General features: G+C 59.2%; 5 protein-coding genes across 8 annotated transcripts in view; 4 read left to right on the top strand and 1 right to left on the bottom strand.

Moving 5' to 3' along the window:
• TNPO2 (transportin 2) overlaps window positions 1-15,900 on the top strand; it is a 31,564-nt gene extending 15,664 nt beyond the window's left edge. For 2 of the 4 annotated variants that reach the window (XM_054518132.1, XM_036400128.2), the window contains exons 14-25: window positions 2,764-2,935; window positions 4,143-4,229; window positions 4,316-4,423; window positions 6,085-6,243; window positions 6,319-6,406; window positions 6,487-6,585; window positions 7,004-7,099; window positions 9,605-9,680; window positions 11,486-11,585; window positions 13,398-13,472; window positions 14,373-14,503; window positions 15,437-15,900. In XM_054518132.1, the coding sequence (XP_054374107.1) occupies window positions 2,764-2,935; window positions 4,143-4,229; window positions 4,316-4,423; window positions 6,085-6,243; window positions 6,319-6,406; window positions 6,487-6,585; window positions 7,004-7,099; window positions 9,605-9,680; window positions 11,486-11,585; window positions 13,398-13,472; window positions 14,373-14,480 (1,168 nt within the window). In that variant the 3' untranslated portion in view covers window positions 14,481-14,503; window positions 15,437-15,900. Of the gene's footprint in view, window positions 1-2,763; window positions 2,936-4,142; window positions 4,230-4,315; window positions 4,424-6,084; window positions 6,244-6,318; window positions 6,407-6,486; window positions 6,586-7,003; window positions 7,100-9,604; window positions 9,681-11,485; window positions 11,586-13,397; window positions 13,473-14,372; window positions 14,515-15,198; window positions 15,219-15,436 lie in introns of all 4 variants that reach the window. The other 2 variants (XM_054518133.1, XM_054518134.1) reach the window with 2 other exon arrangements.
• A 519-nt stretch (window positions 15,901-16,419) lies between these two features.
• FBXW9 (F-box and WD repeat domain containing 9) lies at window positions 16,420-19,106 on the top strand. The gene is made up of 10 exons (XM_036400046.2): window positions 16,420-16,693; window positions 17,012-17,151; window positions 17,505-17,636; window positions 17,726-17,838; window positions 17,913-18,004; window positions 18,079-18,227; window positions 18,328-18,441; window positions 18,536-18,625; window positions 18,718-18,783; window positions 18,882-19,106. The coding sequence occupies exons 1-10, from the start codon at window positions 16,435-16,437 to the stop codon at window positions 18,954-18,956; spliced, it is 1,230 nt and encodes a 409-aa protein (XP_036255939.1). The 5' UTR covers window positions 16,420-16,434; the 3' UTR covers window positions 18,957-19,106.
• Window positions 19,107-19,190: 84 nt separating this feature from the next.
• Window positions 19,191-21,699, top strand: DHPS (deoxyhypusine synthase). The gene is made up of 9 exons (XM_036400126.2): window positions 19,191-19,622; window positions 19,718-19,879; window positions 20,102-20,223; window positions 20,307-20,403; window positions 20,567-20,653; window positions 20,737-20,842; window positions 20,922-21,025; window positions 21,118-21,243; window positions 21,331-21,699. The coding sequence occupies exons 1-9, from the start codon at window positions 19,422-19,424 to the stop codon at window positions 21,430-21,432; spliced, it is 1,107 nt and encodes a 368-aa protein (XP_036256019.1). The 5' UTR covers window positions 19,191-19,421; the 3' UTR covers window positions 21,433-21,699.
• Window positions 21,694-23,553, bottom strand: WDR83 (WD repeat domain 83). Its single transcript, XM_036400127.2, has 9 exons — window positions 23,403-23,553; window positions 23,083-23,203; window positions 22,896-23,001; window positions 22,758-22,806; window positions 22,554-22,680; window positions 22,405-22,472; window positions 22,210-22,318; window positions 21,995-22,109; window positions 21,694-21,923 (listed from the first exon to the last, which is right to left on the bottom strand). Exons 1-9 carry the CDS (start codon window positions 23,503-23,505, stop codon window positions 21,771-21,773), a joined length of 951 nt encoding a protein of 316 aa, XP_036256020.1. The 5' UTR covers window positions 23,506-23,553; the 3' UTR covers window positions 21,694-21,770.
• On the top strand, window positions 23,545-24,731 carry WDR83OS (WD repeat domain 83 opposite strand). Its single transcript, XM_036400111.2, has 4 exons — window positions 23,545-23,645; window positions 23,751-23,856; window positions 24,449-24,546; window positions 24,629-24,731. Exons 1-4 carry the CDS (start codon window positions 23,611-23,613, stop codon window positions 24,693-24,695), a joined length of 306 nt encoding a protein of 101 aa, XP_036256004.1. The 5' UTR covers window positions 23,545-23,610; the 3' UTR covers window positions 24,696-24,731.
• The last annotated feature ends 94 nt before the right edge of the window (window positions 24,732-24,825 follow it).

Genomic DNA, 24,825 nt, shown 5'->3' with positions numbered 1-24,825 from the left:
GGGTGGGACAGGGACAGGTGGGACAGGTGACACTGAGTGGAACAGGTGGGATGGGATGGGATGGGTGGGACAGGTGGGACAGAGACAGGGGGCGTGGATGGGACAGGTGACACTGGGGACACCGTGGGGAGATGGGATGGGTGGGACAGGGACAGGTGGGACGGGTGGGATAGGTGACACTGAGGGGAACAGGTGGGATGGGATGGGTGGGACAGATGGGACAGGTGGGATGGGACAGGTGGGACAAGGGGGACAGGTGGGGTGGGACAGGGACAGGTGGGACAGGGACGGGGGGATGGATGGGACGGGTGACGCTGGGGACGCTGTGGGGAGACGGGATGGGTGGGACAGGGACAGGTGGGACAGGTGGCACTGGGCTGGGACAGGTGGCACTGGGAGGGACAGGTGGGACAGGTGGCACTGGGCTGGGACAGGTGGCACTGGGGACGAGTGGCAGTGGGCTGGGACAGGTGGGACAGGTGGCACTGGGGTGGGACAGGAGGGACAGGTGGCACCGGGGAGGGACAGGTGGCACTGGGGACGAGCGGCAGCGGGCTGGGACAGGTGGGACAGGTGACACTGGGGAGGGACAGGTGACACTGGGCTGGGACAGGTGCTTTGGGGACACTGGGCTGGGACAGGTGACACTGGGGAGGGACAGGTGGCACTGGGCTGGGACAGGTGGGACAGGTGACACTGGGGAGGGACAGGTGACACTGGGCTGGGACAGGTGCTTTGGGGACACTGGGCTGGGACAGGTGACACTGGGGAGGGACAGGTGGCACTGGGGACGAGCGGCACTGGGCTGGGACAGGTGGGACAGGTGACACTGGGCTGGGACAGGTGCTTTGGGGACACTGGGCTGGGACAGGTGACACTGGGGTGGGACAGGTGACACTGGGCTGGGACAGGTGGGACAGGTGACACTGGGGAGGGACAGGTGACACTGGGCTGGGACAGGTGCTTTGGGGACACTGGGCTGGGACAGGTGACACTGGGGAGGGACAGGTGGCACTGGGGACGAGCGGCACTGGGCTGGGACAGGTGGGACAGGTGACACTGGGCTGGGACAGGTGCTTTGGGGACACTGGGCTGGGACAGGTGACACTGGGCTGGGACAGGTGACACTGGGCTGGGACAGTGCTTTGGGGACACTGGGGTGGGACAGGTGACACTGGGCTGGGACAGTGCTTTGGGGACACTGGGCTGGGACAGGTGACACTGGGCTGGGACAGGCGCTTTGGGGACACTGGGCTGGGACAGGTGACACTGGGCTGGGACAGGTGGGACAGGTGACACTGGGGTGGGACAGGTGACACTGGGCTGGGACAGGTGCTCTGGGGACACTGGGGAGGGACAGGTGACACTGGGCCGGGACAGGTGCTTTGGGGACACTGGGCTGGGACAGGTGGGACAGGTGACACTGGGCTGGGACAGGTGACACTGGGCTGGGACAGGCGCTTTGGGGACACTGGGCTGGGACAGTGCTTTGGGGACACTGGGCCGGGACAGGTGACACTGGGGTGGGACAGGTGGCACTGGGGAGGGACAGGAGGGACAGGTGGCACTGGGGGGGGGCAGGTGACACTGGGGAGGGACAGGTGACACTGGGCTGGGACAGCGCTTTGGGGACACGGGGGCCCTGCCGGGGGTGATGACAGCACAGCCCCGATCCCCGTGAGGACGGTTTGTGTTCGTACTGCCTGACCCGGCGGGGCCGCGCTGCTCTGGGGGTGCTGCGAGATTTTGGGGCGTCCCCACGAGGTTTTTGGGGTCCCTGTGAGGTTTTTGGGGTCCCTGTGAGGTTTTCGGGGTGTCCCTGTGAGGTTTTTGGGGTCCCTGAGGTGGATTTGGTGTGTCTCTCTGAGGTTTTGAGGTGTCCCTGTGAGTTTTTCGGGGTGTCCCTGTGAGGTTTTTGGGGTCTCTCTGAGGTTTTCAGGGGGTCCTTGTGAGGTTTTTGGGGTCTCTCTGAGGTTTCGGGGTGTCCATGTGAGTTTTTCGGGGTGTCCCTGTGAGGTTTTTGGGGTCCCTGTGAGGTTTCAGGGTGTCCCTGTGAGGTTTTTGGGGTCCCTGAGGTGGATATGGTGTGTCTCTCTGAGGTTTTTGGGGTCTCTCTGAGGTTTTTGGGGTGTCCCTGTGAGGTTTTTGGGGTCCCTGTGAGGTTTTTGAGTGTCCCTGTGAGGTTTTTGGGGTCTCTCTGAGGTTTTTGGGGTCCCTGTGAGGTTTCGGGGTGTCCCTGTGAGGTTTTTGGGGTCTCTCTGATGTTTTTGGGGTCCCTGTGAGTTTTTCGGGGTGTCCCTGTGAGGTTTTTGGGGTCTCTCTGAGGTTTTTGGGGTCCCTGTGAGGTTTTGGGGTCCCTGTGAGGTTTCGGGGTGTCCCTGTGAGGTTTTTGGGGTCCCTGTGAGTTTTTCGGGGTATCCCTGTGAGGTTTTTGGGGTCTGTCTGAGGTTTTTGGTGTCCCTGTGAGGTTTTTGGGGTCCCTGTGAGTTTTTCGGGGTATCCCTGTGAGGTTTTTGGGGTCTCTCTGAGGTTTTTGGGGTCCCTGTGAGTTTTTCGGGGTATCCCTGTGAGGTTTTTGGGGTCCCTGTGAGGTTTTCGGGGTGTCCCTGTGAGGTTTTTGGGGTCTCTCTGAGGTTTTTGGGGTCCCTGTGAGGTTTTTGGGGTCCCTGTGAGTTTTTCGGGGTGTCCCTGTAAGGTTTTTGGGGTGTCCCTGTGAGGTTTCGGGGTATCCCTGTGAGGTTTGGGGGTGTCCCTGTCCCGCAGCGCCTTCGCCACGCTGGAGGAGGAGGCGTGCACGGAGCTGGTGCCGTACCTGAGCTTCATCCTGGACACGCTGGTGTTCGCCTTCGGCAAATACCAGCACAAGAACCTGCTCATCCTCTACGACGCCATCGGCACCCTGGCCGACTCCGTGGGCCACCACCTCAACCAGCCGGTGCGTCCCCAGAGTGTCCCCAGAGTGTCCCCAGAGTGTCCCCAGAGTGTCCCCAGAGTGTCCCCAAAGTGTCCCCAGAGTGTCCCCAGAGTGTCCCCAAAGGGTCCCCAGAGTGTCCCCAGAGTGTCCCCAGAGTGTCCCCAGAGTGTCCCCAAAGGGTCCCCAGAGTGTCCCCAGAGTGTCCCCAGAGTGTCCCCAATGTGAACCCAGAGTGTCCCCAGAGTGTCCCCAAAGTGTCCCCAGAGTGTCCCCAAAGTGTCCCCAGAGTGTCCCCAGAGTGTCCCCAAAGGGTCCCCAAAGTGTCCCCAGAGTGTCCCCAGAGTGTCCCCAGAGTGTCCCCAAAGTGTCCCCAGAGTGTCCCCAGAGGGTCCCCAGAGTGTCCCCAGAGTGTCCCCAGAGTGTCCCCAAAGGGTCCCCAGAGTGTCACCAGAGTGTCCCCAAAGGGTCCCCAGAGTGTCCCCAGAGTGTCCCCAGAGTGTCCCCAAAGTGTCCCCAAAGTGTCCCCAGAGTGTCCCCAAAGGGTCCCCAGAGTGTCCCCAAAGGGTCCCCAGAGTGTCCCCAGAGTGTCCCCAAAGTGTCCCCAGAGTGTCCCCAGAGTGTCCCCAGAGTGTCCCCAAAGTGTCCCCAGAGTGTCCCCAGAGTGTCCCCAGAGTGTCCCCAAAGTGTCCCCAGAGTGTCCCCAGAGTGTCCCCAGAGTGTCCCCAGAGTGTCCCCGCCCCGTGATGACCACAGACATTCGAATCCCGAATTCCCCCTGTGGATCTCTGTGCTCTGAGGGCCTCAGGGCACGGCCGGTGGCACCTGCTGGCTGTCCCCAACCCCTGTGGGCTGTCCCCAACTCCTCTGGGCTGTCCCCAACCCTTCCAGGGTGTCCCCAACCCCTCTGGGGTGTCCCCAACCCTTCTGGGGTGTCCCCAGCCCCTCCAGGGTGTCCCCAACCTCTGTGGGCTGTCCCCAACCCCTCTGGGCTGTCCCCAACCCCTCCAGGGTGTCCCCAGCCCTTCCAGGGTGTCCCCAACCCCTCCAGGGTGTTCCCAACCCCTCCAGGGTGTCCCCAACCCCGCTGGGCTGTCCCCAGCCCCTCTGAGTTGTCCCCACCCCGTGTCCCCCTGTCCCACCCGTGTCCCCCTGTCCCATCCATGTCCCCCTGTCCCCCCTGCTGTCCCCCTGTCCCATCCATGTCCCCCCCTGTCCCCCGTGTCCCCAGGAGTACATCCAGAAGCTGATGCCGCCGCTGATCCAGAAGTGGAACGAGCTCAAGGACGAGGACAAGGACCTGTTCCCCCTGCTGGAGGTGGGGCAGGGCTGGCCCCAGGGAGGGCGTGAGCGTCCCCGGACGTGTCCCCAGCACGTCCCCACCGTGTCCCCTGCCGTCCCCAGTGCCTGTCCTCGGTGGCCACGGCCCTGCAGAGCGGCTTCCTGCCCTACTGCGAGCCCGTCTACCAGCGCTGCGTCACCCTGGTGCAGAAAACGCTGGCGCAGGCCATGGTGAGAGGCAGAGAGAGCCTGGCCGTGCCGGGGGGACAGGGACGGGGACAGGGACGGGGAGAGGGATGGGGACGGGATGGGGATGGGGATGGGGATGGGGACGGGGATGGGGATGGGGATGGGGACGGGGATGGGGACGGGGACGGGGATGGGGATGGGGACAGGGACAGGGACGGGGATGGGATGGGGATGGGGATGGGGATGGGGATGGGGATGGGGATGGGGATGGGGACAGGGACAGGGACAGGGACGGGGACGGGGACGGGGATGGGGATGGGGATGGGGACGGGGATGGGGACGGGGATGGGGACGGGGATGGGGATGGGGATGGGGACAGGGACGGGGATGGGGATGGGGATGGGGACGGGGACGGGGACGGGGATGGGGACGGGGATGGGGATGGGGATGGGGATGGGGAGAGGGATGGGGATGGGGACGGGGATGGGGATGGGGACGGGGATGGGGATGGGGATGGGGATGGGGACAGGGATGGGGATGGGGATGGGGATGGGGATGGGGACAGGGATGGGGACAGGGATGGGGATGGGGATGGGGACGGGATGGGGATGGGGACGGGATGGGGATGGGGATGGGGATGGGGATGGGGATGGGGACGGGGATGGGGATGGGGATGGGGATGGGGATGGGGATGGGGACAGGGATGGGGATGGGGATGGGGATGGGGATGGGGATGGGGACAGGGATGGGGATGGGGATGGGGATGGGGATGGGGACAGGGATGGGGATGGGGATGGGGATGGGGATGGGGACAGGGATGGGGATGGGGATGGGGATGGGGATGGGAATGGGGACGGGATGGGGACGGGGATGGGGACGGGATGGGGACGGGGATGGGGATGGGGACAGGGATGGGGATGGGGATGGGGACAGGGAGAGGGACAGGGACGGGGACAGGGACAGGGATGGGGACAATGACAGTGCCAATGCCACCATGCCCCCCCAGATGTACAACCAGCACCCCGAGCAGTACGAGGACACACAGGGACAGTGACACTGTGTCACAGTGACAGTGACAGTGACAATGACAGTGATAATGACAGTGACAGTGACAGTGACAGTGACAGTGCCAATGCCACCGTGTCCCCCCAGATGTACAACCAGCACCCCGAGCAGTACAAGGAACACACAGGGACAGTGACACTGTGTCACACTGACAGTGACAATGACAATGACAGTGACAGTGACAGTGACAATACAATGACAGTGACAATGACAGTGACAGTGACAGTGACAGGACAATGACAGTGACAGTGACAGTGCCAATGCCACCGTGTCCCCCCAGATGTACAACCAGCACCCCGAGCAGTACGAGGACACACAGGGACAGGGACAGTGACAGTGACAGTGACAGTGACACTGTGTCACAGTGACAGTGACAGTGACAGTGACAATGACAGTGACAGTGACAGTGACAGTGACAGGACAATGACAGTGACAGTGACAGGACAATGACAGTGACAGTGACAGTGACAGTGACAGGACAATGACAGTGACAGTGACAATGACAGTGACAATGACAATGACAATGACAGTGACAGTGACAGTGACAGGACAATGACAGTGACAGTGACAATGACAGTGACAATGACAATGACAATGACAATGACAGTGACAGTGCCAATGCCACCGTGTCCCCCCAGATGTACAACCAGCACCCCGAGCAGTACGAGGCCCCTGACAAGGATTTCATGATCGTGGCCCTGGACCTGCTGAGCGGCCTGGCCGAGGGGCTGGGCGGGCACGTGGAGCAGCTGGTGGCTCGCTCCAACATCATGACGCTGCTGTTCCAGTGCATGCAGGTGAGGGCCGGGCATGGGGGGCACCCCCGAACCCCCCCAGAGCCCGGGGCGCCCCCCTGACCGTGCCCGTGGCAGGACACGATGCCCGAGGTGCGGCAGAGCTCCTTCGCGCTCCTGGGGGACCTGACCAAGGCCTGCTTCGTGCACGTCAAGCCCTGCATCGGTGAGTTTGGGGGTTCCCCGGGGCGGGGGGCGCCCCCGGATCCGCCCGGGCTCACCTGTGCCCCCCGTGCCCGTGCCCAGCCGAGTTCATGCCCATCCTGGGCACCAACCTGAACCCCGAGTTCATCTCCGTGTGCAACAACGCGACCTGGGCCATCGGCGAGATCTGCATGCAGATGGGTGAGAGCCCCCCGGGAACCCCAAATCTCCATGGGCACCCCCAAACCTCCATGGGCACCCCAGGGCATCCCAAATCATCCATGGGCACCCCCAAACACCCATGGGCACCCCCAATCATCCATGGGCACCCCCAAACACCCATGGGCACCCCCAGACCTCCATGGGCACCCCTAATCATCCATGGGCACCCCCAAACACCCATGGGCACCCCCAGACCTCCATGGGCACCCCCAAACACCCCCTGGGCACCCCCAAACCTCCCTGGGCCCCCCCAAACCCCCCCTGAGCCCCCCCAAACCTCTCCTGAACCCCTCAGAGCCCCCCCAAACCCCCCCTGGGCACCCCCAAACCCCCCCTGGGCACCCCCAAACCCCCCTGAGCCCCCCCAAACCCCCCTGAGCCCCCGTTTGCGCCCCAGGGTCGGAGATGCAGCCCTACGTGCCCATGGTGCTGCAGAACCTGGTGGAGATCATCAACCGGCCCAACACCCCCAAAACGCTGCTGGAGAACACCGGTGAGAGGGGGGACCCCAAAAACCCTGATGGGGGGGACCCCAAAAACTGGGGGGGACCCAAAAACATGGGAGGGACCCCAAAAAACATGGGGGGACCAAAAACCCTGATGGGGGACCCAAAAATCCCCAAAATCCCCTAAAAAACCTGCTGGGGACAGGGCTGGGGGACCCCAAAACGCTGCTGGAGAACACCGGTGAGAGGGGGGACCCCAAAAACCTGGGGGGACCCCAAAACATGGGGGGACCAAAAACCCTGATGGGGGACCCCAAATCCCTGATAGGGAGATACAGGGGGACCCCAAAAACCCTGATGGGGGGGACCCCAAAAACCTGGGGGGGGATCCCAAAAAACCTGATGGGACCCCAAAAACCTGATAGGGAAATAGAGGGGGACCCCAAAACCCTGATAGGGAGATAAATCGATAGAAATGTATAAAAATAAATGAATATAAATGTATAAAGGTAAATCAATATAAACATATAAAAATCAGTATAAATGTATAAAAATAAATCAGTATAAATGTGTAAAAATAAATCAGTATAAATTAATGAAAATGAATCAATATAAATGTATAAAGGTAAATCAATGTAAATTTATAAAAATAATCAATATAAATGTATAAAAATAAATCAATGTAAATGTATAAAATTAAATCAATATAAATGTATAAAAATAAATCAATATAAAGATATAAAAATGAATCGATATGAATAAATAAATCAATATAAATGTATAGAAATAAATCAATATGAAGTTAAATCAATATAAATGTCTAAGAATAAATCAATATAACCATATAAAATAAATCAATATAAATGTATAAAAATAAATCAGTATAAATGTATAAAAATAAATCAATATAAATGTATAAAAGTAATATAAATGTATAAAAATAAATCAATATAAACATATAAAAATAAATCAATATAAACATATAAAATTAAATCAATGTAAATGTATAAAGGTAAACCAATATAAATGTATAAAAATAAATCAATATGAATAAATAAATCAATATAAATGAATAAAAATGAATCTATATAAACATATAAAGGTAAATCAATATAAATGTATAAAAATACATCAGTATGAATAAATAAATCAATATGAATATATAAAAATAAATCAATATAAATGTATAGAAACAAATCAGTGTAACTGTATCAAAATAAATCAATATAAATGTATAGAAATAAATCAACTTGAATAAGTAAATCAATGTGAATATATAAGAATAAATCAATATGAATGAACAGAAATAAATCAATATAAACGTATAAAAATAAATCAATGTAAATGTACAAAAATAAATCAATGTAAATGTATAGAAACAAATCAATATAACTGTATAAAAATAAATCAATAGGAATGGATAGAAATAATTCAATATGAATAAATAAAAATAAATCAATGTAAATGTACAAAATAATTCAATATAAATGTATAGAAACAAATCAATATAACTGTGTAAAAATAAATCACTAGGAATGGATAGCAATAATTCAATATGAATATATAAAATAAATCAATAGGAATGGATAGAAATAATTCAATATGAATATATAAAATAAATCAATGTAAATTTACAAGAATAATCCAATATAAATGTATAGAAACAAATCAATATAACTGTATAAAAATAAATCAATGGGAATGGATAGAAATAGTTCAATATGAATAAATAAAAATAAATCAGTAGGAATGGATAGGAATAATTCAATATGAATATATAAAATAAATCAATAGGAATGGATAGAAATAATTCAATATGAATAAATAAAAATAAATCAATGTAAATGTACAAAAATAATTCAATATGAATATATAAAATAAATCAATGTAAATGTACAAAAGAATTCAATATAAATGTATAGAAACAAATCAATGTAACTGTATAAAAATAAATCAATAGGAATGGATAGAAATAATTCAATATGAATATATAAAATAAATCAATAGGAATGGATAGAAATAATTCAATAAGAATATATAAAGTAAATCAATGTAAATGTACAAAATAATTCAATATAAATGTATAGAAACAAATCAATATAACTGTATAAGAATAAATCAATAGGAATGGATAGCAATAATTCAATATGAATATATAAAATAAATCAGTAGGAATGGATAGCAATAATTCAATATGAATATATAAAATAAATCAATAGGAATGGATAGCAATAATTCAATATGAATATATAAAATAAATCAATAGGAATGGATGGAAATAATTCAATATGAATATATAAAATAAATCAATAGGAATGGATAGCAATAATTCAATATGAATATATAAAATAAATCAATAGGAATGGATGGAAATAATTCAATATGAATATATAAAATAAATCAATAGGAATGGATAGAAGTAATTCAATATGAATAAATAAAATAAATCAATAGGAATGGATGGCACTAATTCAATATGAATATATAAAATAAATCAATGTAAATGTACAAAATAATTCAATGTAAATGTTCAAACTGCCCTTTCCCCCCAGCCATCACCATCGGCCGCCTGGGTTTCGTGTGTCCCCAGGAGGTGGCGCCGATGCTGCAGCAATTCATCCGGCCCTGGTGAGCGGGGACCCCAAAACCCCGATCTGCCCCCCAAAATTCCCTTTATTCACCCCCAAAACCCCGATCTGCACCCCAAAATTCCCTTTATTCCCCCAAAATCCCCGATCTGCACCCCAAAATTCCCTTTATTCACCCCCAAAACCCCGATCTGCACCCCAAAATCCCGATCTGCACCCCAAAATCCCCTTTATTCACCCCCAAAACCCCGATCTGCACCCCAAAATCCTGATCTGCACCCCAAAATCCGCGATCTGCACCCCAAAATCCTGATCTGCACCCCAAAATCCCCTTTATTCACCCCCCAAAATCCTGATCTGCACCCCAAAATCCCCGATCTGCACCCCAAAATCCCCGATCTGCACCCAAAATCCCTGATCTGCACCCCAAAATCCTGATCTGCACCCCAAATCCGCGATCTGCACCCCAAAATCCCTGATCTGCACCCCAAATCCCCGATCTGCACCCCAAAATCCTGATCTGCACCCCAAATCCCGATCTGCACCCCAAAACCCCGATCTGCACCCCAAATCTCGATCTGCACCCCAAAATCCTGATCTGCGCCCCAAAATCCCGATCTGCACCCCAAAATCCCCGATCTGCACCCCAAAATCCCTGATCTGCACCCCAAAACCCCGATCTGCACCCAAAATCCCTGATCTGCACCCCAAAATCCCGATCTGCACCCCAAAATCCTGATCTGCACCCCAAAATCCTGATCTGCACCCCAAAACCCCGATCTGCACCCCAAAATCCCGATCTGCACCCCAAAATCCCCAATCTGCACCCCAAAATCCCGATCTGCACCCAAAATCCCCGATCTGCACCCCAAAATCCCCTTTATTCACCCCCCAAAATCCTGATCTGCACCCCAAATCCTGATCTGCACCCCAAAATCCCCCTTTGCACCCCAAAATCCCCGATCTGCACCCCAAATCCCCAATCTGCACCCCAAATCCCCAATCTGCACCCCAAATCCCCGATCTGCACCCCAAAACCCCGATCTGCACCCCAAAATCCCGATCTGCACCCCAAAATCCCCCTTTGCACCCCAAAATCCCCAATCTGCACCCCAAAATCCTCAATCTGCACCCCAAAATCCCGATCTGCACCCCAAAATCCCCGATCTGCACCCCAAAATCCCTGATCTGCACCCCAAAATCCTGATCTGCACCCCAAAATCCTGATCTGCACCCCAAAACCCCGATCTGCACCCCAAAACCCCGATCTGCACCCCAAAATCCTGATCTGCACCCCAAAACCCCGATCTGCACCCCAAAACCCCGATCTGCACCCCAAAATCCCCAATCTGCACCCCAAAACCCCGATCTGCACCCCAAAATCCCCTTTATTCACCCCCCAAAATCCCCGATCTGCACCCCAAAATCCCCGATCTGCACCCCAAAATCCCCTTTATTCCCCCAAAATCCCCCTTTGCACCCCAAAATCCCCGATTTGCACCCCAAAATCCCCTTTATTCCCCCAAAATCCCCCTTTTGCACCCCAAAATCCCTGATTTGCACCGCAAAATCCCCCTTTACACCCCAAAATTCCCTTTATCCCCCCCAAGGTCCCCAAAATCCCCACTTCCCCCCCCAAAATCCCCGTTTCTCACCCCATTTCCCCCCTTTTTCACCCCATTTTTTCCCCCTTTTTCACCCCAAAATCCCCATTTTCCCCCCCAAAATCCCCATTTTCCCACCCCGAACCCCCCGTTCCCCACCCCGAACCCCCCGTTCCCCACCCCGAACCCCCCGTTTTCCTCCCTTTTGCCCCAAATCCGGGTTTTTCGCCCCGAACCCCAGGTGCACGTCCCTGCGGAACATCCGCGACAACGAGGAGAAGGACTCGGCCTTCCGGGGCATCTGCGTCATGATCGGGGTCAACCCCGGCGGGGTCGTGCAGGTCCGGGGGCCCCAAAATCGGGGAGGGGTCCCCAAAACCCTGGGGGGGTCCCCAAAATCCAAGGGGGTCCCCAAATTTGGGGGGAGGCATCAAAATCGGGGGTCTGGAATTGGGTGGGGGTCCCAAAAATGGGGCAGGGGGCCACAACTGGGAGGGGTCCAAAATTGGGGGGGTCCCCAAACCCTGGGGGGGTCCCCAAAACCCTGGGGGGGTCCCCAAAATCCAAGGGGGTCCCAAAAAATTGGGGGGAGGCGTCAAAATCAGGAGGGCCTGGAATTGGGTGGGGGTCCCAAAAATGGGGCAGGGGTCCAAAATTGGGAGGGGGACCTGAAACCCTGGGGGGGTCCCCAAAATCCAAGGGGGTCCCCAAATTTGGGGGGAGGCATCAAAATCGGGGGTCTGGAATTGGGTGAGGGTCCCAAAAATGGGGCAGGGGTCCAAAATTGGGAGGGGTCCAAAATTGGGGAGGGGGACCTGAAATTCAGGGGGGGAATCCAAAATTGGGGAGGGGGGTCCCTAAAACTTGGGGGGGTCCCCAAATCCAAGGGGGTCCCGAAAGTGGGGGGAGGCGTCAAAATCGGGGGGCCTGGAACTGGGTGGGGGTCCCAGAAATGGGGCAGGGGTCCAAAATTGGGGGGGTCCCCAAAACCCTGGGGGGGTCCCCAAAATCCAAGGGGGGTCCCGAAATTTGGGGGGTGGGGGGTCAAAATCGGGAGGTCCCGGAACTGGGTGGGGGTCCCAAAAATGGGGCAGGGGTCCAAAATTGGGAGTGGTCCAAAATTGGGGGGGTCCCAAAACCCCGGGGGGGTCCCCAAATCCAAGGGGTTCCCCAAATTTGGGGGGAGGTGTCAAAATTGGAGGGCCTGGAACTGGGTGGGGGTCCCAGAAATGGGGCAGGGGGCCAAAATTGGGAGGGGTCCAAAACTGGGGAGGGGGACCTGAAACCCTGGGGGGATCCCCAAATCGCTGGGGGGGGTCCCCAAAATCCAAGGGGGTCCCAAAAATCCAAGGGGGTCCCGAAATTTAGGGGGTGGGGGGTCAAAATTGGGGGGCCTGGAATTGGGTGGGGGTCCCAAAAATGGGGCAGGGGGCCACAATTGGGAGAGGGGGGTCCAAAATTGGGGAGGGGGAGTCCAAAACCGGGGGGAGTCCCTGAAATCAAGGAGGGGCCCAAAATTGGGGGGGGGGGGGTTCAGGGGTTGTTTTGGAGCTGGATTTGGGGTCACCTTGGGTGCCCCTGATGCTCCCCCCCTCCCCCCAATTTTGGGCCGTTCCAACCCCATTTTTGGGCTGTTTTCCCCCCATTTTTGGGCTGTTTTCCCCCCATTTTTGGGCTGTTTTCCCCCCATTTTTGGGCTGTTTCCCCCCCATTTTTGGGCCATTCCAACCCCACTTTTGGGCCATTCCAACCCCATTTTTGGGCTGTTTCCCCCCCATTTTTGGGCCGTTCCCACCCCATTTTTGGGCTGTTTTCCCCCATTTTTGGGCTGTTTTCCCCCCATTTTTGGGCTGTTTTCCCCCATTTTTGGGCCATTCCAACCCCATTTTTGAGCTGTTTTCCCCCATTTTTGGGCTGTTTCCCCCCCCCTTTTTTGGGCTATTCCAACCCCATTTTTGGGCTGGTTTCCCCCCCATTTTTGGGCCATTCCAACCCCATTTTTGGGCTGTTTTCCCCCCATTTTTGGGCTGTTTTCCCCCCATTTTTGGGCTGGTTTTCCCCCCATTTTTGGGCTGTTTCCCCCCCATTTTTGGGCTGATTTCCCCCCCATTTTTGTTCCATTTTCCCCGTTTTTTATCCCATTTTCCCCTCAGGATTTCATTTTCTTCTGCGACGCCGTCGCCTCCTGGGTGAGCCCCAAGGACGACCTGCGGGAAATGTTCTACAAGGTCTGGGACCCCCCCTTTGGTTTCTATTTTATTTCTATTTTATTTCTATTTTATTTCTATTTTATTTTTATTTTATTTCTAATTTTTATTTATTTTAAATTTATTTTTTATTTATTTTTATTTATATTTAATGTCTTTAAATTACTTATTTTTATATATATTATTTATTACTTTATTTATTACATTATATATTCATTATATTATTTGAATTTATTTATCTATTTATAATTATTTATACATTCATGTAAATATAGTTATATATTTATATTTACATATAATATGCCATTTATATAATATATCATTTATATTTATTTCTATTTTTATTATTTATTTATGATAGTATTTGATATATTTATTAGATTACTATAATTTATTTTATAAATTTACTTTTGTTATTTACATACATTTATATGAATATATAAAGATATTTATATATTATATTTATTTATAATATATAAGTTATATGTAATATATCGTTTATAGTTATTTAATTTTTATTTTTTGCATATTTATATATTTATTAGTTATTATATTTTATATATTTATTAGATTATTATAATTTATTTTCTATATATTTATATATTTTTATTCGTTATTATATTATATGTATTTATTAGATTTTTATAATTTATCTTTATATATTCATATTTATATATTTATATGAATGTATAAATATATTTATATATTATATTTATATATAATATATGTGCTTTATATATAATATATATAATATATATAATATATATGACATATATAACATATATTATATATAACATATATGATTGATATATATATAACTTATATTTATTTCTATTTTATTTATTATAATTTTTTTAAGTGTTGCTTTGGGGAGGGGCCTCCCTGCCCCGCCCCCTGACCTTTGCCCCTCCCCCCCCGCAGATCCTGCACGGGTTCAAGGCGCAGGTGGGGGAGGGGAACTGGGCCCATTTCTCGGAGCAGTTCCCGCCCCTGCTCAAGGAGCGGCTGGCGGCGTTCTACGGGCTGTGACAGGTGTGGGACACCTGGGACAGGTGAGGGACAGGTGAGGGACACTGGGACAGGTGAGGGGACACTGGGACAGGTGTGGGACACCTGGGACAGGTGAGGGACAGGTGTGGGACACCTGGGACAGGTGAGGGACACTGGGACAGGTGTGACACACCTGGGACAGGGGAGGGGCGTTCTACGGGCTGTGACAGGTGTGGGACACCTGGGACACACCTGGGACAGGTGAGGGGACACTGGGACACACCTGGGACAGGGGCGTTCTACGGGCTGTGACAGGTGTGGGACACCTGGGACAGGTGAGGGGACATGTGGGACATGGGTGTTCTACGGGCTGTGACAGGTGTGGGACACCTGGGACAGGTGAGGGACAGGTGAGGGGACACTGGGACAGGTGAGGGACAGGTGGGACAGGTGAGGGACAGGTGACAGGGGCGTTCTACGGGCTGTGACAGGTGTGGCACACCTGGGACACACCTGGGACAGGTGAGGGGACACTGGGACAGGTGTGACACACCTGGGACAGGTGAGGGGACACTGGGACAGGTGTGACACACCTGGGACAGGTGAGGGGACACTGGGACAGGGGTGTTCTATGGGCTGTGACAGGTGTGACACACCTGGGACAGATGAGGGGACACCTGGGACACACCTGGGACAGGTGTGGGACACTGGGACAGGTGAGGGACAGGTGACAGGGGCGTTCTAAGGGCTGTGACAGGTGTGACACACCTGGGACAGGTGAGGGGACACCTGGGACACACCTGGGACAGGTGAGGGTGGGAGAACCCAAAAAACCCCCAAAATGGCAAAAAAAAACCGCCAACCCCCCCCCCCCAAAAAAACGCCATTAAACCCTAAAAAACCCCAAAATGACGCCCAAAAACCTCAACCCCCCCCTCCCAAAAATCCCCACAAATCCCCCAAAAATCCCTAATTCTGTTTCCCCTCCTCCCCAGGTTGGAGCTCACCGGGACGGACCCAGAGCGGCCCCGCGGTGCCCCCGGGGGGGGGTCCCGGTACCGGGAGGGGGGAGGGGTCCCCATGAGGAGTTTGACCTTTGACCCCCAAAGGAATTTTGGGGGGAGGGGCGGGGAGGGGGTGGGGGCTCCCCCCGAACCGCGCTGGGGGAGGGGAGGGGGCGAAACAATCGGGGCTGGAGGGGCCAAAGAGGGTGGGGGAGGGGCCCGTTCCCGTGTGTGTCCCCCCGGTGTCCCCGGTGTCCCCTCCCCCACCCGTCCCTCCCCCGCGCGAGCCCCGGGTGGGGGTGGGGGAGGGGCCGAGCCGCAGCCGTTGTGCTTCGTCGTGAGCGAGTCGGTGCCACGTCCCGCGTGTCTGGTTTATTTCCCCGTGCCCGTGCCCGTTCCCGTTTCCGTTCGTTTTTTTACCGTTTCCAAGGGCGGGGATCGGGGGTGGGGAGGGGAGGGTGTGGCGGGGGAGGGGGAGGGCAGGACCCGCTGCTGTCGCGCCGGGCGGCACAAAGAAAAGGCCGTTGTGGACCGTGCGCGCCGTGTCCGTGTCGTTTGTTACCGGGGGACGGGGGGGGAAAGAAGCGGGGAGGGCTCGGGAGGGTCCGTGGGTGCCGCCATTACCGCACGCGGCTCACTTCCGGCGCCGCCCGATGACGTCACGAGGAGATAGCACCGCCATTGGCTGATTCGCACGGCGCGCCGGAAGTGGCTCCCGCCGTGGCCGTAGCGACCGGGACGCGGCGGGGCCGGACCCGGTACCGAGGGAGGGGGAGGTGGGTGGGGAGGGGGCGAGCGCGGGCGGTGCTGGGGCGGCTCCCGGTACCGCGGCGAGCCGGATGAGGAACCCCCGGTACCACCGGGGATTGGCGGCGGGCGGTTCCGGTTTGGGCGGATCCCGGGGGGGCGGGTGGGGCAGCGCCGGTGCTGTCCCGGTACCGGGGACGGGGAGCAGGGCTCGCTGCTGACCCACCGCCCCCTCCGCAGCCATGGACGGGCCCCCCGCGCCCGCCGCCGCCGCTGCTCCCGCGGAGCCCCCGGGGCCGGCGGCGGGCGCGGGGGGCCCGGGGGGGCTCCTGGCGCTCCCACCGGAGCTGCTGCTGCGGATCTGCGGCTTCCTGCGGGCCCGGGACGTGCGCCGGGTGCTGCCCCGCGTCTGCCGAGCCCTGCGGGACCTGGCCCGGGACGCGGTGCTCTGGCGGCTCCGGCTCCAGCGCCGCGCCCGCCGCCCCCTGCCCGTGCTGCCAGGTGGGTCTGGGGGCGCCCCGGGACCCCTCCGTGCCCCCCACCCCGCTCTGAAGCTGGGAACCCTTTGGGGCCCCCGGTCTGGGGGCCCACGCGTAGTTTAGGGGTCCCCACCTTGATTTTGGGTCTCCCCCCCGTGGTTTTGGGGTCCCGCCCGTTTTTTGAGACCCCTGAGGGCTCCCCCAGCACTTTGGAGACCCCCTGACCCCCCCCAAACCCCACCTTGGCTTGAACACACCCCTTTGGGGGCTCCCTGGGATGGGGTCTGAGACCCCCCCGAATGATTTTGGGCCCCCCTCCCATAATTTGGGGCCCCCCCAGAGGACGGCTTCGATTGGGCGGCCGCCTGTGAGGACCTGGAGGAGCACCTGGAGCGCTGGGGGGCCGGGGGGGCCCCCATGGAGCATTTCTCCCTGGACGAGGGGCACTTTGCCTCCGTGGACTCTGTGCTGCTGCTGCAGGTGGGAGCCCCAAAAATGGGGGGGGGGGGGGAAACTGGGGGGAAAGGGCCAAAAAATGGGGAGGGAAATGGCGCAAAAATGGGGGAGAAAAGCACCCCCAAAAATGGGGGGAAACGGCCCAGAATTGGAGGGGAAATGGCACAAAAATGATGGAAATGTACCAAAAATGGGGGAAAGGACCCAAAAATGGGGGGGAAAAACGCCCCCCAAAAATGGGGGGGAATGGCCAAAAAACGGGGGGAAATGCCACAAAAATGGGCTGAAAATGGGGGGAAACGCCCCAAAAATTAGGGGGGATCTCCTGGGGGGGGGGGGTGTCTCCCCAGCTCATCCGTGCCCCCTCCCCATTTCAGGGGGGCTCCCTGTGCGTCTCGGGGGGGCGCGACCGCAACGTGAACCTGTGGGACCTGCGGGAGCTGGGCCGGGGCCCCCCCGGGAAGGTTCTGGTCAAAGCTCTGGGCTCGGGGCGCAGCGGAACCCACAAGGTGGGCATGGAGCCGACCCCCACCCCCCACATAAACCCCTTGAGGGGGGGGTTCAGGGTCTGGCAGCCCCTCTGTGCCCCCCTCCCCAGGGCTGGGTGTGGTGCTTGGCTGCGAGGGACGCCCGGGTCTGCTCCGGCTCCTGGGACAGCACCGTGAAGCTCTGGGACCTGGCGGCCGAGGGGCAGCAGTTCGGGGAGATCCGGTACGGCCCGGGGGGGGGGCTGGGGGGTCCCCTAAACCCCCCTGAACCCCCCCTGACCCCCTCCCCTCCCCCAGGGAGAAGGCAGCCGTGCTGTGCCTCTCGTACCGCCCCGATGTCCTCGTCACCGGCACCTACGACAAGACGGTGACCGTGTACGACCCGCGAGGTACCTGGGGCGGGTTTGGGCAGGGTCGGGGGGTCTGGGGGATCCCCCTGACCCCTCCCACGCCCCCTCCCCAGCCGGGCAGGCCCAGGTGAGCAGTTACAAGCCCCACGCCAGCGCGGTGCTGTCGCTGGCGGCTGACGAGCGGCTGATCGTGTCGGGCAGCGAGGACCGGACGCTCGTGGTGTTCGATCGCCGCGCCGGCTCCGTGCGCCAGCGCCTGCAGGTGGGGGCTGTGCCCCAATCCCCCCACTCAGAGCGTCCCTGTCCCCTCTGAGGTGACATCCAGGCTGTGTCTTCATCCTCCTCCTCCTCCTCCTCCTCAGCTGGACAATTACCTGCTGTCCATGTCCTACCGGGGCTCGCAGCTCTGGGCTGGTGACAACCAGGGCCGGGTTTATCTGTTCGGCAGTGGCAGCGGCAGCTTCCAGCCCGCCCGGGTAGGGATTCTGGGGGGTTCTGGGGGGATCCCGAGGGGCAGGGCCCCTCCTCCGGGGCTCACCTGGGGTTTCTGTCCATTCCCCTTGCCTGCAGTATTTCGACGTGGGGCACCGGCTGCAGATCACGGGGCTCTGGCACTCGCTGGGCTCGCTCTACACCACATCCACGGACAGGACGCTGCGGGTGGGGGTCCCGCGGGGCCGGGCTGGGGGGGGCTCTGGGGGGGGGGGTCCCTGGGGACTTCCTGCTGACCCCCAGCTCTGCCTCTCCTGCAGATCCACGTGCCCACGGATCCCCCCCGCACCATCTGCTCCTGGACACACGACGATGTCCTCAACGGGGTGAGGAGCCGTCCCCAGCCCTTGCACACGCGTGTGCACACGCAGCCCCCCCCCGGGGTGCCCCCCCAGCCCCACTGGCGCTCCTCTGCCTCCCCCAGATCAGCGTGGATGGCGACGTGGTGGCCGCGGCCTCGGGGGGACTCTCGGTCGAGGTGTGGAGGCTCCGGACCTGACACCGGCAAGGGGGGGTCGGGGGGGGCTCCGACCGCGCCCCGCGGGGTCCCCCCTGCGCCCCCCACTCCGGGCAGGCCGGGCCCAGATCCGGGACCTGGGTGGGGCTGGAAGCTGCCGCCTGTTCGTGGGTATTAAAGGATTGGACTGGAGAGGAGCTTGTGTCCCCCCTGCGGGTTTGGGGCGAATTTGGGCGGGTTTGGGGTGAATTTGGTCGTTTTAGGGCGCTGCAGCCGTTTCGGGGCTCCCTCGGTGCGACGGCTCGTTTTCGCGTCCTGGGCTTTCTTGTCCCTCCACGGCCGCCGTCCCGCCAAGATGGCGGCGCGCAGCCGTACGGAACGGGCGGGCGGGAAGGCTGAGCAAGATGGCGGCGCGCAGCCGTACGGAACAGGCGGGAGGAGCGCGCAGCCGTACGGCGCAGGGGGCGTGGCCCAAGATGGCGGCGCCCTGAGCGGCCCGGCCGAGCCATGGCGGCGCCGGGAGAGGCGCCGGGGGAGGCGCTCCGGGCCGTGCTGCGGCCCAGCGGGGCCCTCCCGGCCGAGGCCCTCCCGGTGCGCGGTTACGACTTCTCGGGCGGCGCGGACCACGCGGCGCTGCTCCGCTCCTTCCGCACCACCGGCTTCCAGGCCACGAGCTTCGCGCAGGCCGTGGCGGAGATCGAGCGGATGGTGCGGCCCCGGTGTGGGGCGGGGTTGGGGTCACACCGGGAGGGTGAGGACGGGTCCCGGCCCGGTGTGACCCCCTCGGTGTCGCTTCCTCGCAGATCGCGGCCAAGCTGGAGCCGCTGAGCGCGGAGCAGCGGGAGCGAGCGGCCATGGCCGGGCCGCGGGCGCCCTCGGGCTGCACCATCTTCCTGGGCTTCACCTCCAACCTCGTCAGCTCCGGCGTCAGGGAGAGCATCCGATACCTCGTGCAGAACGGCATGGTGACAGCCGGGGGACAGGGGGACACCGTGGGGACACCTGAGAATGGCACAGGGATGGGTGGGGACAGCGACAATGGTGTGGGGACATCGGGCAGTGATGCTGTCCTGCTGGCCCCATGGCCAGGAGCTCCTTGGGGTGTCCCCAGGGTCCCTGTGAGGTTCTGGGGGGGTCAGGGGGTCACAGCTGGGGGGTCCCTGAGGTGCTGACCCCCCCTTGGACAGGTGGACGTGCTGGTGACCACGGCCGGGGGGGTCGAGGAGGACCTGATCAAGTGCCTGGCCCCCACCTACATCGGGGACTTCCACCTGCGGGGCCGGGACCTGCGGGAGAACGGCATCAACAGGTCCGGGGTTGGGGGACTGGGGGGCTTGGGGACACCTTGGGGACACCTCAGGGTCACTTTGGGGTCACTTTGGGGTCCCTCAGGATCGGGAACCTGCTGGTGCCCAACGATAACTACTGCAAGTTCGAGGATTGGCTGATGCCCATCCTGGACACGATGGTGGACGAGCAGGACACGCAGGTGAGGGTGGGGAGACCCCAACGTGGGACCCCACAGTGCTGGGAGGGGCCCTTAGGGGGTTCCTGCACACCTGGGGTGGGGATTTGGGGGTCCCTGGACACCTGGGGTGGGGATTTGGGGGTTCTCTGGACCCCTGGGCCCCTCCTGAGCCGGGTCCCCCCAGGGCGTGCGGTGGACGCCGTCCCGGATGATCGCCCGGCTGGGCAAGGAGATCAACAACCCCGAGTCCATCTGTTACTGGGCCCAGAAGGTACTGGGGGCACTGCTGGGGGGGGGTCTCACCGTGGCTGTCACCGTTTGTCACCGTGTCCCCCCCCCCTCCCCTCCCTGCAGAACAACATCCCGGTGCTGAGCCCCGCGCTCACCGACGGCTCCCTTGGGGACATGATCTTCTTCCACTCCTACAAGCGCCCGGGGCTGGTGCTGGACATCGTGGAGGGTCAGTGTCCATCCCCCCGGGGTGCCCCCGCAGGATTTGGGGTGCCCTGAGTGCGCCCTGACCCCCCCTGTGCCCGCAGACCTGCGCCTCATCAACACCCAGGCCATCTTCGCCCACAAGACCGGCATGATCATCCTGGGCGGGGGCCTGGTCAAGCACCACATCGCCAACGCCAACCTCATGGTGAGGGGGTCCCCGCGCTGGGGAGGGGGCTTGGGGACCCCCCCGAGGTGAGGAGGGGCTGGGGGCTCACCCCAGGTCTGTGCCCCGGGCAGAGGAACGGCGCCGATTTCTCCGTCTACGTCAACACGGCGCAGGAGTTCGACGGCTCCGACTCGGGCGCGCGGCCGGACGAGGCCGTGTCCTGGGGCAAGATCCGCGTGGACGCCACCCCCGTTAAGGTGGGGGGGTCCTGGGGGGCTCGGGAGGGGGATTTGGGGAGCCCCAAGGTCGGGGTTTTCCCCCCTGACCCCGCTGCTCTGGGCCAGGTTTACGCCGACGCCTCGCTCGTGTTCCCGCTGCTCGTGGCCGAGACGTTCGCCCGGAGCGCCGACGCCTTCGGGGGGCCTGCGGGGACCCCCGAGGTGTGAGGGACCCCCAGAGAGACCCCCGAGGCCTGAGGGACCCCCAAGGCCTGAGGGACCCCCAAGGGACCCCCCCAAGCTCAGCCTTGGGTATGTGGAGCCCCCCTTGACCCCCTCAGGAAGGTGGGGGACAGTGGGGTGAGTCCCCCTGGGGGGGACAGGGGGGGCTCCCCCCCACTCCTGCACCCCCTGTCCGTGTGTCCCTCTGTCCCCCTCCCCTCCATGCCTGTGTTTATTTATTCGAGCTCCCAATAAAGCACGGCAGGGTCTCCATGGGGGTTTATTCCTCGTGTCACCGGGGCCCCCCCGGGCCCTGTCAGGTGTTGGGGACCCCCCAGACCCCCTCAGGTGTCGGGGTCCCCCTCGGGCTGGAAGGTGTCCTCGCGCCACAGCGTCACCTGGCCCTGGGTGGCCACCAGCAGGCAGGGCAGGCTGGGGTGGAAGGCCAAGGACTGCACCACGCCCTGGCCCACGGGCAGGCTGAGCGCCAGAGAACCCTGAGGGGACACCAGAGGGGTCAGGGGGGGTCGGGAGTGTCCCCAAACCCCCCCCGGGGACCCTCCCTCACCTCCAGCAGGTCCCAGAAGTAGACGTGGCCGTCCTCGGAGGCGCAGCCCACGTGCGTGTCCAGCTCGTTGAGGACGCAGTCCAGCCTGTACGTGGTGCTGCGGTGCCCCTTGTACCTGGGCAGGGGATGGGGGCTCACACAGGGGTCCCCCAAAGCCCCCGCGGGTCTCTCAAAGCCCCTGGGGGGCTCAGGGACTCTTTGGGGGGGTCCCATACTCGCCCAGCAGCTCCCCGGTGTCCTTGTCCAGCAGCCTCAGCGTGGAGTCCAGGCTGGCGGCCAGCACGCATTGCCCGTCCTTGCTGAAGCACACGCTGGTGATGGGGCCTGGGGGGCACACGGGGGGGTTTGGGGGGGTCCCTCCGAGCCCCCCCAGGCTTTGGGAGCCCCCACGAGCCCCCAGCCCCACTCACTGCCGATGTAGTCGGAGCAGAGCTGCCCCGTGCGGAGGTCGTAGCGCCGGACCCGCCCGTCCACGGAACTGTGGGGAGGCCATGGGGGAGGTTTAGGGGGTCCCCCCCAATTCTGGGGGTGCCCCGGTGGTGGGGGGCTCGTTCCTCACCCCGTCAGGATCTCGTGGGCCGAGAGCTTCACGCTGGAGATGCCGTCCTTGGCCTCGTCCAGCACCTGGATGGGGTCGGGGCGCCGGGAGCGGCAGTCCCAGCAGCGCACCGTGGAGTCGATGGAGCCTGGGGGAAAAAGGGGGTTCAGGGGGGGATAAGGGGGTGCAGGGGTGTGCAGGGTGCCCCCCAAACCACTCCCTCACCGGACACAATGACTGTGGCTTCCTCGTTGAACTGGACGCAGTTTACCTTCTGTGGGAGAAACGGGGAAATCAGGACCTCGATCGCACGCAGGATCCCAAATCCCCCTCCCCAAATCCCACCCCCAGACCCCTCCTCACCCCGGCGTGTCCCCGGTACTTGCGGACCACCTGCCCCGTGCTCACGTCCCAGAGCGCCACGGCTTTGTCGGCGCCGCCGGAGCAGATCTGGCTGTTGTCGAAGGATCTGCGGGGGGGTCCCGTCCCGTGAGAGCGGCTGGGGGGGGGTTCCCCGAGGTGGGGAGGGGTCCCCGAAGCCCCTCCTTACCCCGCCGCGTCCAGCACCTCGTAGCCGTGGCCCTGGTAGGTGCGCAGGGCTGTGCCCTTGTGCGGGTTCCAGAGCTTCAGCGTTTTGTCGCTGCCGCACGTCAGGCAGTAATTGCCGTCCGCTGCCGGGGGAACGGCCGTGAGCACCGGGACCCCCACACTGGACACCGGGTGATCCCCAGAACTCCCTGCCCCGGACCCCGGGTGATCCCGGGATCCCCATACCGGCACTCCCCGCCCGCTCCCCAACCTCCATCCCCGGCTCCTGCTCTCTTCCCCCGCCCCGTTTCCCCCCCGGTATCCCGGTCCCCCCGGTCTCACCGTTGAAGCGGGCGGCCCGCACCGCTCCCTGCCCGCACTGCAGGCTCTGCACCCGCTGCCGGGGCAGCTCGGGCCGGGCGGGCCGCGGCCTCGGAAACGCCATGGCAGGACCGGAGCCGGCACCGGGGGCGGAACCGGGGCCGGCACCGGGGGCCGGGCTCCTTCCGGCGGGGGCGGCGGAAGAGGCGGCGGCAGCAGCGGCGGGGCCATGGCGGACCCGCGGAGACCCGGCAAAGTGGCCAGGTGGGACCGGCGGCACCGGGAGGGGAGGGACCGACGGAACCGGGGAGGGATCCCGGGGGGTCCCGGTGCCCCGGCCCGCCTGACGGAGCCCCCGTTTTCCGCCAGGTACAAACCTCCGGCCACCGAAACCAACCCGGCGCTGGAAGACCCGACCCCCGACTACATGAACCTGCTGGGGATGGTGTTCAGCATGTGCGGGCTCATGCTCAAGGTGCGGCACCGGGGACACCGGGCTGGGAACCGGGATCGGGACGGGGATCGGCACCGGGATGGGCACCGGGATGGGAACCGGGATGGGCACCGGGATCAGAACCGGGATGGGCACCGGGATCGTCACCGGAACGGGCCCCGGGCGCTGTTCTGAGGGGAATTTGGGGGAGAGAGGATCAGAGAGAGCCCCTGAGGGGCTCGGGGCCATCCCCGGGGATCTCAGGCCCCATCCCCGCCGGGCCCTCGGGGCTCTCAGGCCCCATCCCGGGGGTCTCTGGGCTCTCTGGGGGTCTCAGGCCCCATCGCCGCAGGGTCCTCGGGGCTCTCAGGCCCCATCCCCGGGGGTCTTTGGGCTCTCCTGCCCATCCCGGGGGTCCCAGGCCCCATCCCTGGGGGTCTCTGGCCTCTCCTGCCCATCCCAGAGGTCTCAGGCCCCATCCCGGGGGTCTCTGGGCTCTCCGGGGGTCTCAGGCCCCATCCCCGCCAGCTCCCTCGGGGTCTCACGGGTTTTTCCCGGGGGTCTCACGGGTTTTTCCCGGGGGTCTCATGGGTTTTTCCCGGGGGTCTCATGGGTTTTTCCCGGCACTCCCCAGCTCAAGTGGTGCGCCTGGATCGCCGTTTACTGCTCCTTCATCAGCTTCGCCAACTCGCGCAGCTCCGAGGACACCAAGCAGATGATGAGCAGCTTCATGTGAGTGCCGGGGTGGGGGTCCCTGGGTGGGAGGCCCGGGCTGGTTTTGGGGGTCTCTGACACCTGTGTGTGCCCCTCGCAGGCTCTCCATCTCGGCCGTGGTCATGTCGTACCTGCAGAACCCCCAGCCCATGTCCCCGCCGTGGTGACGGGGTTGGGGGGTCCCCATGGGGGGCAATAAAAGGGGGGGGGTCCTGGCACTGCTGTGGTTTGTTTGTACCTGAATGGGGCACAGGGGAGATCCCGGGAGAGGGGGAATGGGGAGGGGGAGTCCTGAGG

This window comes from Molothrus ater, chromosome 36 (genome assembly GCF_012460135.2).
Source record: "Molothrus ater isolate BHLD 08-10-18 breed brown headed cowbird chromosome 36, BPBGC_Mater_1.1, whole genome shotgun sequence".
Taxonomy (NCBI): domain Eukaryota; kingdom Metazoa; phylum Chordata; class Aves; order Passeriformes; family Icteridae; genus Molothrus; species Molothrus ater.
The sequence above is the reverse complement of the archived record's forward strand: the minus strand, read 5'-3'. Positions and strand labels throughout refer to the sequence as shown.

Coding starts and splice junctions, on each gene's coding strand:
- FBXW9 (XM_036400046.2), top strand. CDS start 16,435: ATGGACGGGCCCCCCGCGCCCGCCGCCGCCGCTGCTCCCGCGGAGCCC. Junction 17,152..17,504: donor ACTCTGTGCTGCTGCTGCAG/GTGGGAGCCCCA, acceptor TCCCCATTTCAG/GGGGGCTCCCTGTGCGTCTC. Junction 18,784..18,881: donor ACGACGATGTCCTCAACGGG/GTGAGGAGCCGT, acceptor TGCCTCCCCCAG/ATCAGCGTGGATGGCGACGT.
- DHPS (XM_036400126.2), top strand. CDS start 19,422: ATGGCGGCGCCGGGAGAGGCGCCGGGGGAGGCGCTCCGGGCCGTGCTG. Junction 20,843..20,921: donor GGTGCTGGACATCGTGGAGG/GTCAGTGTCCAT, acceptor CTGTGCCCGCAG/ACCTGCGCCTCATCAACACC. Junction 21,244..21,330: donor TGGACGCCACCCCCGTTAAG/GTGGGGGGGTCC, acceptor GCTCTGGGCCAG/GTTTACGCCGACGCCTCGCT.
- WDR83 (XM_036400127.2), bottom strand. CDS start 23,505: ATGGCGTTTCCGAGGCCGCGGCCCGCCCGGCCCGAGCTGCCCCGGCAG. Junction 23,002..23,082: donor GAGGTGCTGGACGCGGCGGG/GTAAGGAGGGGC, acceptor ACCCCCCCGCAG/ATCCTTCGACAACAGCCAGA. Junction 22,319..22,404: donor CTGCTCCGACTACATCGGCA/GTGAGTGGGGCT, acceptor TGTGCCCCCCAG/GCCCCATCACCAGCGTGTGC.
- WDR83OS (XM_036400111.2), top strand. CDS start 23,611: ATGGCGGACCCGCGGAGACCCGGCAAAGTGGCCAG. Junction 23,646..23,750: donor AGACCCGGCAAAGTGGCCAG/GTGGGACCGGCG, acceptor GTTTTCCGCCAG/GTACAAACCTCCGGCCACCG. Junction 23,857..24,448: donor TGTGCGGGCTCATGCTCAAG/GTGCGGCACCGG, acceptor GGCACTCCCCAG/CTCAAGTGGTGCGCCTGGAT.